Here is a 15599-nt window from a genome sequence, read left to right as displayed (position 1 = left end):
TGGCCATCTGAAGCATGCACAGGTGAGAACAACCCCCTGCTTCAAGCTGTTAATAGATTATTTTCAGTCGTAGATTTTGTGACAATAAAAAATCATGATCCTATGTTCGATGTAATGCCAACAAATTCAATTGTAGTTAGTGAGTTCCTGCATGCTAAATTAACAAAGGTATACAGATTGAAAAAAAACAGTGAAGAAAAGGAGGATGGAACCGTGAAAGAAAACTGAATGAGAAACCTGAGAAAATAAGATCTAGATTGAACGTAACTAGTTGTACATTGCACATGGTTAATGTAACTAAAAATCAATTTTCTGACCCCAAAATAATTATACTGACTTTAAAATATGATTACCCCACCCACCCACCCAATTACCAATCCGGTCAACTTAGCATGTTGCAATGTTTATCTATTCACAATACCGTATTTGTTCTATTACAAGCACATCTCTAATAGAAGCATACATAAAAACCAAAATTACGTTCTCTGTATGCGGAATCATTAAATTAGAACTTATTTTGACCACAGATGAACCTATGTCATTTATTGAGTGCACACGTTACTGATAGAGCAAATATGGTAATATTTGAAACTTACGTATATATAATGCTGGGGCTGACTCCCTTTTTATTGGTATCATTTTAACTGTCAGGCTTGAATACAACATAGAATATGACATTTGTGGATTTTAGCTCCACTGACCAGCAGCCAAAAAAAACAACAATGAATTGTACTAGAGTTCAACTCTAAGTGTTTCAAAGCATATATAACATATGAAACAAAGAGAACATAAACAAAAACATATTTCAACAATACAGTGAATGAATAGTCTATTTTATAAAAAAAAATACATAAAATGATGGAAATGTGTATGTATTAATGTAAATACAGCTACCAAGCAAAAATATGCAAAATGCTTGCAGTATCACAGAATAACATCACTCATAAGAAAATAGCTTTGATCTCAAACTAGATTTTTTTGGTTAATTTTTAAAAATTTTTTGAAGATTTGTTTTGAAAAATGTGGTTCACTCTTAACAAAAAAAAAAATGTCTGGGTCTCCAAGTATATTCAGTTTTTCTTCATCACAGCCACAGACTTTGTTTACTTTCCCTCACCATTGTCAACAGAACCACCGTGCAGACCAAGTTTTCGCATATGACGTATCACAGCTGTAGCATTAAAAGCTTGCTGCAAGAAAATGAAAATAGTGTTAGAACAAACTGCAAACAAAATTAATTTTATAATAAAAGGGCGCCCTCATACAGCCATAAAAAGTGACAGAAAGAAAAAAAGTTAAGTTTGTCACAAGAGGGCAGTATACTGATTGTATGTGCTATATTAAACAGGCATTCCCAGTATGAATTGCATGAAGTACAAAAAGCCTGCGCTGCAAGAAGTGTAATACTGCTTCTTTCTGAAGATGTCATCACAACTTTCAAAAGTTAGAGTCAGGACTGTAATGTAAAATGAAAACAACAGCAGCCTTGCTTCTGGACATAACTGGGATAGCAGACCTAGCGAATACCATGAAGCTTTCAGGAATGCAAAACATGCATGAAGAAGAATGCCCTTGTTTTTCATCTTCTTATCACCATTACGATTACATCATCAGCATTATTATTATTATCATTATTATCTAACTTACATGAATTATTAGAATTTTCATTATTGTTTGTTGATACTTATATTTAATTTAAATTACATTTCTTAAAATATTTGTTTAATTTGCATTTTTAAGAAAAAAATAATTGTTATTCTTGAAAATTAATTGTTTGAGGTATATAATTATTTATTAAATTCATTAATATTTGTGAAAATAGCATGTAGAGATTCCTTTACAATGCTAAGAAAGTAATCAAATGAGTTAGTGTATGTTAATGAGTGTATGTTAATTATTGTAAATGCTATAATACAGTTGAGGTCATCATCTTGTAAAACACACAAGACCTCAATAACTCAGTCATTAAGCTATCAAACTCTTTGACTGAACTGCAGTCTTAGCCAAGGTGCAAGGTCGGATTTACAATTACAAAGTTTACAAGGTATGTAGCTACATTGTATATAATGCAAAGCTGGTTTACATGCTATGTACAGTTGCACTCTGCATATGAATACAACTGTGGAAATTTTACTTAGCATATGAATACAACTGTGGCAATACCACATAGCATATTAATACAACTGTGGCAATTTTACTTAGCATATGAATACAACTGTGGCAATACCATTACTTAGCATATGAATACAACTGTGGCAATACCACTTAGCATATGAATACAACTGTGGCAATTTTACTTAGCATATGAATACAACTGTGGCAATACCACTTAGCATATGAATACAACTGTGGCAATACCACTTAGCATATGAATACAACTGTGGCAATACCACTTAGCATATGAATACAACTGTGGCAATTTTACTTAGCATATGAATACAACTGTGGCAATACCACTTAGCATATGAATACAACTGTGGAAATTTTACTTAGCATATGAATACAACTGTGGCAATACCACTTAGCATATGAATACAACTGTGGCAATACCACTTAGCATATGAATACAACTGTGGCAATACCACTTAGCATATGAATACAACTGTGGCAATACCACTTAGCATATGAATACAACTGTGGCAATTTTACTTAGCATATGAATACAACTGTGGCAATACCACTTAGCATATGAATACAACTGTGGCAATTTTACTTAGCATATGAATACAACTGTGGCAATACCACTTAGCATATGAATACAACTGTGGCAATACCACTTAGCATATGAATACAACTGTGGCAATACCACTTAGCATATGAATACAACTGTGGCAATACCACTTAGCATATGAATACAACTGTGGCAATACCACTTAGCATATGAATACAACTGTGGCAATACCACTTAGCATATGAATACAACTGTGGCAATACCACTTAGCATATGAATACAACTGTGGCAATTTTACTTAGCATATGAATACAACTGTGGCAATACCACTTAGCATATGAATACAACTGTGGAAATTTTACTTAGCATATGAATACAACTGTGGCAATACCACTTAGCATATGAATACAACTGTGGCAATACCACTTAGCATATGAATACAACTGTGGCAATACCACTTAGCATATGAATACAACTGTGGCAATACCACTTAGCATATGAATACAACTGTGGCAATACCACTTAGCATATGAATACAACTGTGGCAATTTTACTTGGCATATGAATACAACTGTGGCAATACCACTTAGCATATGAATACAACTGTGGCAATTTTACTTAGCATATGAATACAACTGTGGCAATACCACTTAGCATATGAATACAACTGTGGCAATACCACTTAGCATATGAATACAACTGTGGCAATACCACTTAGCATATGAATACAACTGTGGCAATACCACTTAGCATATGAATACAACTGTGGAAATTTTACTTAGCATATGAATACAACTGTGGCAATACCACTTAGCATATGAATACAACTGTGGCAATACCACTTAGCATATGAATACAACTGTGGCAATACCACTTAGCATATGAATACAACTGTGGCAATACCACTTAGCATATGAATACAACTGTGGCAATACCACTTAGCATATGAATACAACTGCGGCAATACCACTTAGCATATGAATACAACTGCGGCAATACCACTTAGCATATGAATACAACTGTGGCAATACCACTTAGCATATGAATACAACTGTGGCAATACCACTTAGCATATGAATACAACTGTGGCAATACCACTTAGCATATGAATACAACTGTGGAAATTTTACTTAGCATATGAATACAACTGTGGCAATACCACTTAGCATATGAATACAACTGTGGAAATTTTACTTAGCCTATGAATACAACTGTGGCAATACCACTTAGCATATGAATACAACTGTGGCAATACCACTGAGCATATGAATACAACTGTGGCAATACCACTTAGCATATGAATACAACTGTGGCAATACCACTTAGCATATGAATACAACTGTGGCAATACCACTTAGCATATGAATACAACTGTGGCAATACCACTTAGCATATGAATACAACTGTGGCAATACCACTTAGCATATGAATACAACTGTGGCAATACCACTTAGCATATGAATACAACTGTGGCAATATCACTTAGCATATAAATACAACTGTGGCAATTTTACTTAGCATATGAATACAACTGTGGCAATACCACTTAGCATATGAATACAACTGTGGCAATACCACTTAGCATATGAATGCAACTGTGGAAATTTTACTTGGCATATGAATAAAAATGTGGCAATACCACTTAGCATATGAATACAACTGTGGCAATTTTACTTAGCATATGAATACAACTGTGGCAATACCACTTAGCATATGAATACAACTGTGGCAATACCACTTAGCATATGAATACAACTGTGGCAATACCACTTAGCATATGAATACAACTGTGGCAATACCACTTAGCATATGAATACAACTGTGGCAATTTTACTTAGCATATGAATACAACTGTGGCAATACCACTTACCATATGAATACAACTGTGGCAATACCACTTAGCATATGAATACAACTGTGGCAATACCACTTAGCATATGAATACAACTGTGGCAATACCACTTAGCATATGAATACAACTGTGGCAATACCACTTAGCATATGAATACAACTGTGGCAATACCACTTAGCATATGAATACAACTGTGGCAATACCACTTAGCATATGAATACAACTGTAGCAGTTTACAATTTGCATAAGAACAAAGTGTGAATTTACAGGAAAAAACCTACACCAGAACAATGGGTCACCTGAAATAGAAAGGCAGAATATATCATGATGAAAAAGACCTTGAGTCTTCTGCATTAGCAGCAAAACAAAATGTAATTTTCATCAGGATGATTTAAAGTCAATAAGGCTTGAAGATGAAGAAGATAAAATAGTGTCAAAGACAATTAAAAAGCACTCTCTATAATTTGACTAGACAGCTGAAATCTCAGCTCAGCAGCACAGTGTGGATTACACCTACTACCCGGTACTAAAAAAAAGTGACACAATAAAACTATATTATGCACATCTTATTAAGTATCTGAAACCTTCACCTACTTATGGTGGTAGGGCAGGCTACCCTTGTACAGTTACTAAATAGGACACATGTAATAGTTCATTAACAAAAGCCAGACCAACAAAATTCTGAAAAGAATTACAACTTATTTAGTATAGCTTATACCCGGTATATACATATATCAGGAGAAATAGCTAAAGTCTGGGCTATATAGTAATAATATCTGTTAAGTAGTGCTATACATTCCAGTTTTTTACACATGGGATGCCCTATCAGTCCATTTATCTAAGCTTTTATGAGTAGGGGTTGAGATTACAGGGTATCTATGGGAACACATCAAAGCATCAATTAGCAGCAGTAACAAGTGGATGATTTAAATTAACAGTCGTGGCGTGTGTGAAGGACTTCTCAGCTACTGTGTTGATCGAGTCATTTCTTCTATGTATAAACACTCACAAGAGATAAAGTTATTCTCTATGTCAAGCCACTTATAATGCTGACCACACATTCAATACTGTAAAAGCCATCATTGTGTGAAATCACCAACTGTGAATGCCAGTTCAGCCATTTGGATTCAATGACTAAATTCAGAGAATCCTAATTCAGCTAAAAAAATCCTCCCATCTCATTGTAGATTAGTTAATATTACATGCTAGCTAAGAAGGTGTCTTTCTTCAACCGTATAAAACAACTAAACATCTCATTCAGGCAATATTTAAATATTCTGCCTAATTTGGTTCTGTATTGAATAAGCTGTATTGTAGTTGCTCTAATACATGTACATTAATCCAAACATTACCTATACTCAATATGATTTACAGCTTTTATTCATATTTATGCATATGCTACTAATAGAACAAATACAGTACATTAGAAGAGTTCACAAATGAATAGATGCGACCTGATAATGAGATATGACAACAAGCAGCCTTTCGGCTGAGATAGCTCCACTGTTAGTAATGCACATTTCAATTAAAAAACTCAATATCATTAGAAAATGAACAAATGTGAGATAGGTATATCTGTAGTACCTACATGTATAACATCAAAGCAATCAGATTTGCGGTTTTTAACAAGAATCCAATAATATCACTTGTCATCAAAAATGACAAAAATATTCATTAAAAAGATATCATCACGAAATGAACAAATCTAAGAAAGGTCTGCCCAAGGTACATATACACCAAGTATCAAAGCAATAAAAATTGTAGTTTTCAAGAAGAAGTCAAAAAAGTAAAAAGTTGACACAGGCGACAGACACCGGCGGACAGTCACTCATATGATAAGCTCCGCTCGACAAAGTCGACAGCGAAGCTAAAAAAAAAAAGTATGAATGCCTAGACACATTCAGCATATACATTTATTGTATATTACAGAGTTCTCAATAACATAATAAAAATTGCAGGGTAATGGTGACCCTGATTTTTTAGTATTATCTATCCTGTAATGTGAAGCACCAAGTATGGGAAACAATGTTTTTCTGGGTATCTAATACTCCTTAATATGTTAATAACACTAACGCAGACATCTTCAAATTCATTGCCTAGCAACCAATCTCTCCTATTATCCACCTGTGAAATGCAGTATAATGCAAAGAATGAGCACAGAGGCAAAATAAACGACAAAACCTTAATGTTCCACGTAGCTCTACAATTGCATGCTGATGATTGGAACCACACACACACACACACACACAAAAACGAGAATATTGCATGTTTTATCCTAGCAACAGTTCTCCAAGTTTAAGACGTAATCTACGAAAACATCTACTAAATTTCCCTAATGGCTACAGGAGCAATACATTAATGTAGTTTTAATAGGCAGTAACGTGCTGCAGCCAAAGCATAAGATCATGTAAATCTTTCATAATTCCAGATAGCAAACTCTCTTAATGATAAAACAGGACACTATGCAGATGATAAATTATCCTAAAAGTCAACCTTTATGAACTAGGATTTATAGAGCAATATTCCATTAATAAGAGGTCAGAGTAAAATTCCTTTTTATAATTTGCACAAATGACTACGGCATGCATGCCAGGGAGGATTTAGATGAAACATCAGTATCCGTCTTTATAAATGTACAATGATTTAAAAGAAGTTCAAACAGTAATAAAACTTGTTTAAATTAATTCAACATGCTAAAAAAGTTGATTAGACATAGCCAATTGGAATGAGTGCATGTTTGTACTTTTATTAGGTCTGGTACAGGAGCAGAAAGAAACAAGGCAAACCAATGTACATATAATACAACACTTTTTTTCTAGCTCTCACCCTGACACACATCAACAATTATGAGTAATGCAAAAAATACAGAGCAACGGTCACAATAAAAGCATGCATGACAGCATGTCTTTGAAACCTAACCTACATTGCATATCATAAAACCTGGCGAAATATGGTGGGAATCTTTGGTGTCAAAGAGAGTGTTAGGCAGAAGATCAGATAAAAAAGGTGAAGGGTCAGATAGAGGGATGAAAAGTCAAGCAGTGATTGCTAAAGAAAGGAAAAACAGAAAAACAATATTACATACACAGAATGAGTGTACTGTATAATTGCCACTACTTTTACTGCAGCTGATCTAGACATTTCACCAGCAGTGGATTATTCTGTGTTTACCTCTTCCTACAACCTCCCTGTTTATCTAAATTATTTAGTCTTGGCAAGAAGCGAGGGGTTATTTGATGAAATATAATATTTTAAACTATGTCATACATAGTTAGTGATAGTAATGAGTTAATCATACAATACTACTGAAAGGAATGACTTAAATATAACTTTATACAGTGACTCAGTGACTAATAAAGTAAAAAAATTAAGTTACTTATTAAGTACCACCAGTACAGTGACACCATTATTAATAAAGCCACCTCTCCCCAACCACTACTGGTCTTTATACTTTTCATAACTATATTTCATAACTATATTTTAAATGTATATAAAGCACATACTTTCATGGTTATGAACTAAGATCATGTTTTGTGTGTCATACACACATCTATGCTTCCCTACAGTAAGTAATTCCATTTTTATTCTCAATGAGTGGTAATATAGTATTAACAGTATCAAGCCACCAGGTTCTAAATATCATAATGGATATTTTGTATGGCCTTGGCATGGGAGCTACTGGAAGGGCATTACAAGTATTATTAAAGTATATGTGTTAACATCTAACCACAATTTAACCAACCATCATCCTGTGTTACTCATTTTTTTTCCTAGCCATACAAACAATATTCTGACATAAATGCTGTAAATCTGAGTTAAAAATTAGTTCATCTACAAGTCAGTTTTGCCAAAAGTGCAATTCTCAAAAAACAATTATCAGATATTTCAATATTATTTGATAATTAAATTATGGCTGTAAATCTCAATTTAATTTCAAATTCCAAGAAATAATATATGACATTCCAATTGTATTTTCGACATTAGGAGGCCCTACAGGACATATATCAGTATAAAAAAAAAAAAATTATTTCTTTTGCACTGATCATTTCATGAAAATATTTTCACAAAGATTATGGTTCATTGAGTCCCTGATGGAATTAATATCTTCTAATAGTTGTGGCAAAGAAATTACCTTCAGTTTAGATGAGCCTAACTATACAATATAGCCAAACTATAATGCAGAGTACAATACTTTAAAAATATATACCATTTTGGCAAATAGCTCAATGGCATCAATTAACTCAATTTTAATTGAGCTATTAAAATGCATACAACCTCATGGTAATAATATATTTTCTCATAGCTATATTATCTGAACATGCTAGCTAAAAAAATTGTACAGTAATTAATGTATTGTCAGACAGGCACTATCAGTGGAGAATGGTGACAACTCAGTCATTACATGTATGTCACACTTCTGATCCACTTTTGTCAGCTTTCAAAAAACAAATCTTTGTCAAAAATGGCAATCATGATTAGCAGGCAATAGAAAATTATGTTCATTTTGTTCAAAATTACAAATAAATTACAGGAATTTACAAAATATCAAAACAGTGATGATGAGAAAAATTGAAGATCCATCAGTGAAAACATTTGCTGATTGATCTGAGAACACGTACCAAGTAATAATAAAGTATTTGTTTATTTTGTGCGTATTACACCAAATTAAAATAACTCTTAAATTGAAACATTTTCAACAGTAACAGTTTCATATGACATATTTGCTCATAAACTATAATCCTTTCATTTTATTTTATAATAATTGATAGATAACAAACCCTGTTTCGTACTTTTTAACTTACAATCTAGAACTTGAACTAGCAAGAGTGCTGATGGCCTTTCCCAATTGTTAACTATAAATACACTTTGTATAAGTTCAAAAGGCATAAGTCAGTAGGCACACTCATATATATAACACTGAACTTATCGCTAGTATCCGGTAACATCAAAATAGCTGAAATTTACTGCATCATATTTTGAATGTTAAGTTGTAATTAACAAGCCATGCATGGCACAGTTCCCGTTAGTTATCAAATTTAAGATATATAGTTTTGTTTATAGTAATATAGCTGGAATATAATCATATCAGGAATATGATTATGATGATTGTTTAACATTAAAATGATTGACATTTGTATCTGATAGTCAAGCGAGTACTTGTCTATATTGAGAAATATTGCTCTGGAACAGTATTAATTAAAACAAAATCAGCCATTTTGAATACATGTATATATCTATAACATGATGTATAATGAATATATAAAATTTGAACATATTCAGTCAAAGCATGTCAGAGATATGGCTCTAGAAGCCCATTCATTCAAACAAAATGGCTGCCAGTCTGCCATTTTGAATCCGATCTGAAAAATAAAATGACGTGCATCAGGAACCCGTAATGTCCAATGTGTATACCAAGTTTGAACAAAATCCATCTGTAAACAGCCGAGAAATGCTTAATTTTGCTGATTTTTCAGTACAAAAATATTCGCCATTCGGCCATCTTGAATCAGATCGTGAAACAAATTGATGTGCATATGTATAATACCATGTATGATGTATGTGCGAAGTTTAAATGTGATTGGTCCAGGCATTTCTAAGATACAGGGTCTGACGCACGCACACACGAAAGCACGGATGCACAGAGGTCAAAACACAAGTCCCCATTTTCGGACTGCATCCAAACGGGGACTAATTAATCCAAGTAATTCCTGATTTCTAAATTGACAGCGTTTGTGCATTTATCGTTTGTGCACTTGCACATATTGCATGATCTAAGGGCAACAAACAGGAAGGTAGGACAAATTTAAAATGTTCCAAAAATACAGAATTGCATTACACTACTCATCCGGGTCTTCAATTCATATCGTTAAAAATCCCCTCAACTAACTCGTGTCAGTTTCTGAAATTTTGCTCACTGTTCTGCCTAAACAAGATAAACGAACATGCAAATTATTTTTTTCTATAGCGAAATATTTTTTTAGGGAATATTTTGGGAGTTAAAAAACTATGTCATGGTCATATTTACTCAGTGAAACACACACACACCAGCTCTTTTTCAGTTAATCCACGTTTCTCAACTGTATTTATGTAGTTCTTCTAGCTGCCCCCTTTTGTAAACCCCCCCCCCCATGTTCACTCAGCTATCTTTTAAAAACTATTTCAAATATTTGGGCGTTGCATGTCTATTGTTCTATCAAATAGCAAAATCAATGATCAACAAAATTGCATTGCTTGTTTGAAATTCAGCATATGCACTATATACCCCCATCCCCCATGAAGTGATCCGTGCGCCTGAACCAAGAGTGATGTCTGTGTGTTGTTTACAGAGTTATGGGGAAACCAGAATTGTAATTGCATATTACAGTGTATGGCATGGTGGGAGTGCATGTGTACAAATCCTCAGCTGTCACTGGGTTGGTGTGGCTTGTTAGCTGTTGTATATATCTGGTAGTGTCGCTTATATTTGGGTTTCGAATACGAACACAACCTTCAGCACCATCAATATGGTGAAACCTCATTGACAGTGTTGAATAATACGATGCATGGAAAGTAATCTTCAATTGACGCACGCGTTGTGGAATACGAAAAAAGAGCCCAAAGCATGCGCACTGCATACACAATATGCTAATAACCTTTAACGAGGTTATGACGTAGACATATCTCATGAATATTATTTGAACAAATGTATATATATATATATATATAAGAAAATCCCTCTTGAAATGTACCTCTCACCCCTAACTCCAATTGGAATGCTCCAATCTAAGTGAAAGCATGGAAAGAAGCTGCATACTGCCATCACCCTACCATACTACAATTATACTAGTCAGACATTAATATAATTAAAATCCTATATAGATAGAGAATCTTTCAATTCTAATCGCCGGTGTACGTAATCTGTAACTACATCTCACTGATGTGCAGAATTAAAATCAATTGCAGTTGCATACATTTACAATCGTCTTTCCAAGACAAGGATGAATACGTACATGTATGTATAGACTGAATAACAAGAAAGAAGTGAAACAAATAAATTTCCTGCTGAATTTTTTTCCCCAGACAAATGATGTTGTATCTGAGAAATTATAGAATGGAAATTTCAAATTTCTTTTTTTTTAATCATAAAATGTGGACCATGATGAGAATCAAATCTAATTTTTTTCACTCATAAGATGTTAACCATCAACAAAGACAACAATTTTCTTTGCATTTTACAGCCCTGTGAAATCTATCATAGTCAGGGTCAATGGTGAAGTAAAGAAAATCATCACCTGTTATCTGACATCACATTCTTAATCACATTCTTATCTTGGTTTCTTAAGTTGATGCGCACATGCATTGCCACTTTAAAGGATTAACCATGATAATAGGTATCAAATAACTTGTTATATTATGGGATGTAATATCAGGAAAGCTCATTTGCATCCAGGGCCACCTAAGCTTGGTGTAATTCTCAATTAATCCTTCTTCCTTCAGATTTGTGTTTACACCTGGGGGGGGGGATTGGCATGAGAGGGTGCCATCTGATCTGAATGGAACGTTTCGACGTCAGTCGTCCGTAGCCCATCGTCAAGCAACAACATCCCGTTTACGAACAGATAAAATAATTTCAGCCATTCCTTTACAGAATAATCCTCAACAAAACTTAGAAACATTTTATAGACAAATACAGGCTCCAAAATTATGTCTATTGCAAAACAATTTAACCAACAACCAGTTTGACGCCACAATTTCTTGCTGGAGCCCGAGTTCTACGCGTGATTTTATTGCGTTCAAATTGCGCATGCACACACACTGTGGTTCATTGAAATGCACCGAAAACATTTTGAGCAATTTTGAGCAATAGTACTAGAGTGAAATATAAACGTGCCTCTGCATTCTCCATGAATTTCATAACTTGCTAAGATCATGGTAAAGAGAAAACCTGTGTTTACTTTCAATAGTTAGCTGGAGCCTGATCGAAAATGTGTCTCAAAAATTACCTTTACATCGTTTTTCCGATTATTTTTTCAGCTCGTAACGATAGAATCAATCAATTTAGAACTAACATGTATGCTATCGGAAAGCATTTTGGCACAATTTTACTGAAAAGATGAATTTGTCATTGCTCATGAATATTAATTTATGCAAATGAGACGAGTATTTCAACCAATCGTGTCATGCAACTCCCCCCCCTGGTTTACACTGTGTTCATCTTACACAGATTTGTGTTTACACAGGGTACATCTTACATATATTTGTGTTTACACAGGGTTAATCTTACATAGATTTGTGTTTACACAGGGATCATCTTACACAGATTTGTGTTTACACAGGGTCCATCTTACACAGATTTGTGTTTACACAGGGTCCATCTTACACAGATTTGTGTTTACGCAAGGTCAGTCTTACACAGATTTGTCTTTACACAGGGTTCATCTATACATAGATTTGTGTTTACACAGGGTACATCTTAATATATTTGTGTTTACACAGGGTCCATCTTAAACAGATTTGTGTTTACACAGGGTCCATCTTACACAGATTTGTGTTTACGCAAGGTCCATCTTACACAGATTTGTGTTTACACAGGGTTTATCTTACATAGATTTGAGTTTACACAGGGTCCATCTTAAACAGATTTGTGTTTACACAGGGTCCATCTTACACAGATTTGTGTTTACGCAAGGTCCATCTTACACAGATTTGTGTTTACACAGGGTTTATCTTACATAGATTTGTGTTTACACACAGGGTCCATCTTACACAGATTTGTGTTTACACAGGGTCCATCTTAAATAAGATTTGTGTTTACACAGGGTTCATCTTACACATATTTTGTGTTTACACAGGGTCCATCTTACATAGATTTGTGTTTACACAGGATCCATCTTACATATTTGTGTTTACACAAGGCCCATCTTAATACACAGATTTGTGTTTACACAGGGTTCATCTTACATACATATTTGTGTTTACACAGGGTTCATCTTACACAGATATTTGTGTTTACACAGTCCATCTCACACAGATTTGTGTTTACACAGGCTTCATCTTCATTTCAGTGGATGCAGAGCTCAGCTCAGACAGTTTACAAAGTGTTCAGTTTAGACAGGTTTCCAGTTTACACAGAGATCATCATGTAGGACAGGTTTGGGTTTGCATAGGATTCATGCATTATCAAAATTTGTCACTTATTTTCATAAATCACTGATCAATTAAAAATGTTCAAAATAAATTTATACTGCAAAAAAATAATTAAAGAATGCAAAACACTGCTACTAAATTGGTGTGTATTTTTGTCAAATGTTTCAGAAATATGTCATTTAACATATCTGATTATTTTCTGACATTTTTTGTTTTAAATTCATAGTGGGTCAGATCAGAGATTCTTAATTTTAAATCAGGGAAGATTAAATATATTTGTTAACAAATCAGTAAGACTCATCTCCAGGCAGGTACTGGTATTTTACCCAAAAAGTGGTCGATGGATATATACAAAGCAAAATTTTAAGTTAGTGATCAATATCTTTTCATAAAATCATAGACCTAGAGGGTCTATGATAAAATAGATACCCATATTAAAGTTACCTTTTTATAAAATAAATGCACATATAATTGATCATGTGCTTTTATTTTAATTATTTAGGAAAACCAAATTTTTCTTCTTCTAAAATTCTGAAAAAACAAAACAAAAAACAAGCAGCCTATCGGCTGAGATAGCTCCGCTGTTAGCAATGCACATTTCAATTAAAGAACTGAAAACATCATTAGAAAATGAACAATATGAATAGTGTCAAAGCAATCAGACTTACAGTTTTTAACAAGAAGTCGAAAATATCACTTTTTACCAAAAATACCAAAAATATTCACCAAAATAAATTAATTAGAGAATTGAAGATATCATCACAAAATGAACAAATCTGAGAGAGGTCCACATGTAGTACCTATATATGTAATATCAAAGCAATCGGACATACAGTTTTCAACAAGAAGTCGAAAATATCACTTTTTACCAAAAATGACAAAAATATTCACCAAAATTAGAGAACTGAAGATATCATCACAAAATGAACAAATCTGAGAAAGGTCTACATGTAGTATCTATATATGTAATATCAAAGCAATTGAACTATTGGTTTTTAACAAGAAGTCGAAAATATCACTTTTTACCAAAAATTACAAAAATATTCACCAAAATTAGAGAATTGAAGATATCATCACAAAATGAACAAATCTGAGAGAGGTCCACATGTAGTACCTATATATGTAATATCAAAGCAATTGCACTCTGGGTTTTTAAGTCGAAAATATCACTTTTTACCAAAAATGACGACGGACGACGACGACGACGGACAATCACTCATATGATAAGCTCCGCTCGACAAAGTCGACAGCGGAGCTAAAAAACAAATGTTTCTTCTAGACCTAGACCACAGAAATATGTGCATTAAAAATTCATCTGGTGTAATACAGGCATTTAATGTATTAAACAAAATCAGCTAGAAACAATTTTGAGACCAATTTCACAAGATGCTTTTACCAGAGCTTTTTCATTGATTATGCTGGTTTGTTTAAATACAAGAATAACATTTTTTTTAAAAAGATTAAATTTCCAACAAACAATACTATTTTATATCTCTAAGCTCATTAATTTTGAAATTCTTTCAGACTTAGAATAATCCAACAATCTGTAAGCCTTAGGAGAAAAGAAAAAATATGTGTTTTATATTTTTCTAAAAAAAAATAAGAATCAATATACATATTTTTTCAGACGAGCTAAAAAGTTGATATATCAATTATTGGCGAAGGCTAGTAGCAACAGAATTATTATCAAAAGTACTATACAATTATTGAATCAACCAAGGACATGCCATTTATTTGTGGCTTATTTGCATAATTATGTTTCTTCAAATGATGTTGCTATGGTGATAGTACTTGCAAGGTACATGGGTATTAATAACTTTTACCATTATAAACTAATTGAAATTTTCACTGTGGTAACTAATGTTGAAAAATGTTAATAATGCTTAGTAACTGACAGAAAAGTTTCATTACGTACATCTGCATGGTACCTGTGTAATTGCAAAAAAGATA

At 33.4% G+C, this 15599-nt stretch overlaps 1 protein-coding gene across 1 annotated transcript in view; it reads right to left on the bottom strand.

Annotated features, from left to right (window-relative positions):
- Positions 1–603: 603 nt before the first annotated feature.
- The window catches only part of LOC100376895 (calcium/calmodulin-dependent protein kinase type 1D-like), a 95303-nt gene continuing 80307 nt past the window's right edge, over positions 604–15599 (bottom strand). Inside the window, exon 10 of the mRNA XM_002739489.4 lies at positions 604–1190. Within this exon, the coding sequence (XP_002739535.1) occupies positions 1104–1190 (87 nt within the window). The 3' untranslated portion in view covers positions 604–1103. The remainder of the gene's footprint in view (positions 1191–15599) is intronic.

Source organism: Saccoglossus kowalevskii, chromosome 3, assembly GCF_978046115.1.
Source record: "Saccoglossus kowalevskii chromosome 3, keSacKowa6.1, whole genome shotgun sequence".
Taxonomy (NCBI): Eukaryota; Metazoa; Hemichordata; class Enteropneusta; family Harrimaniidae; genus Saccoglossus; species Saccoglossus kowalevskii.
Note: the sequence above shows the minus strand (reverse complement) of the source record. Positions and strands in the feature narration are given on the sequence as shown.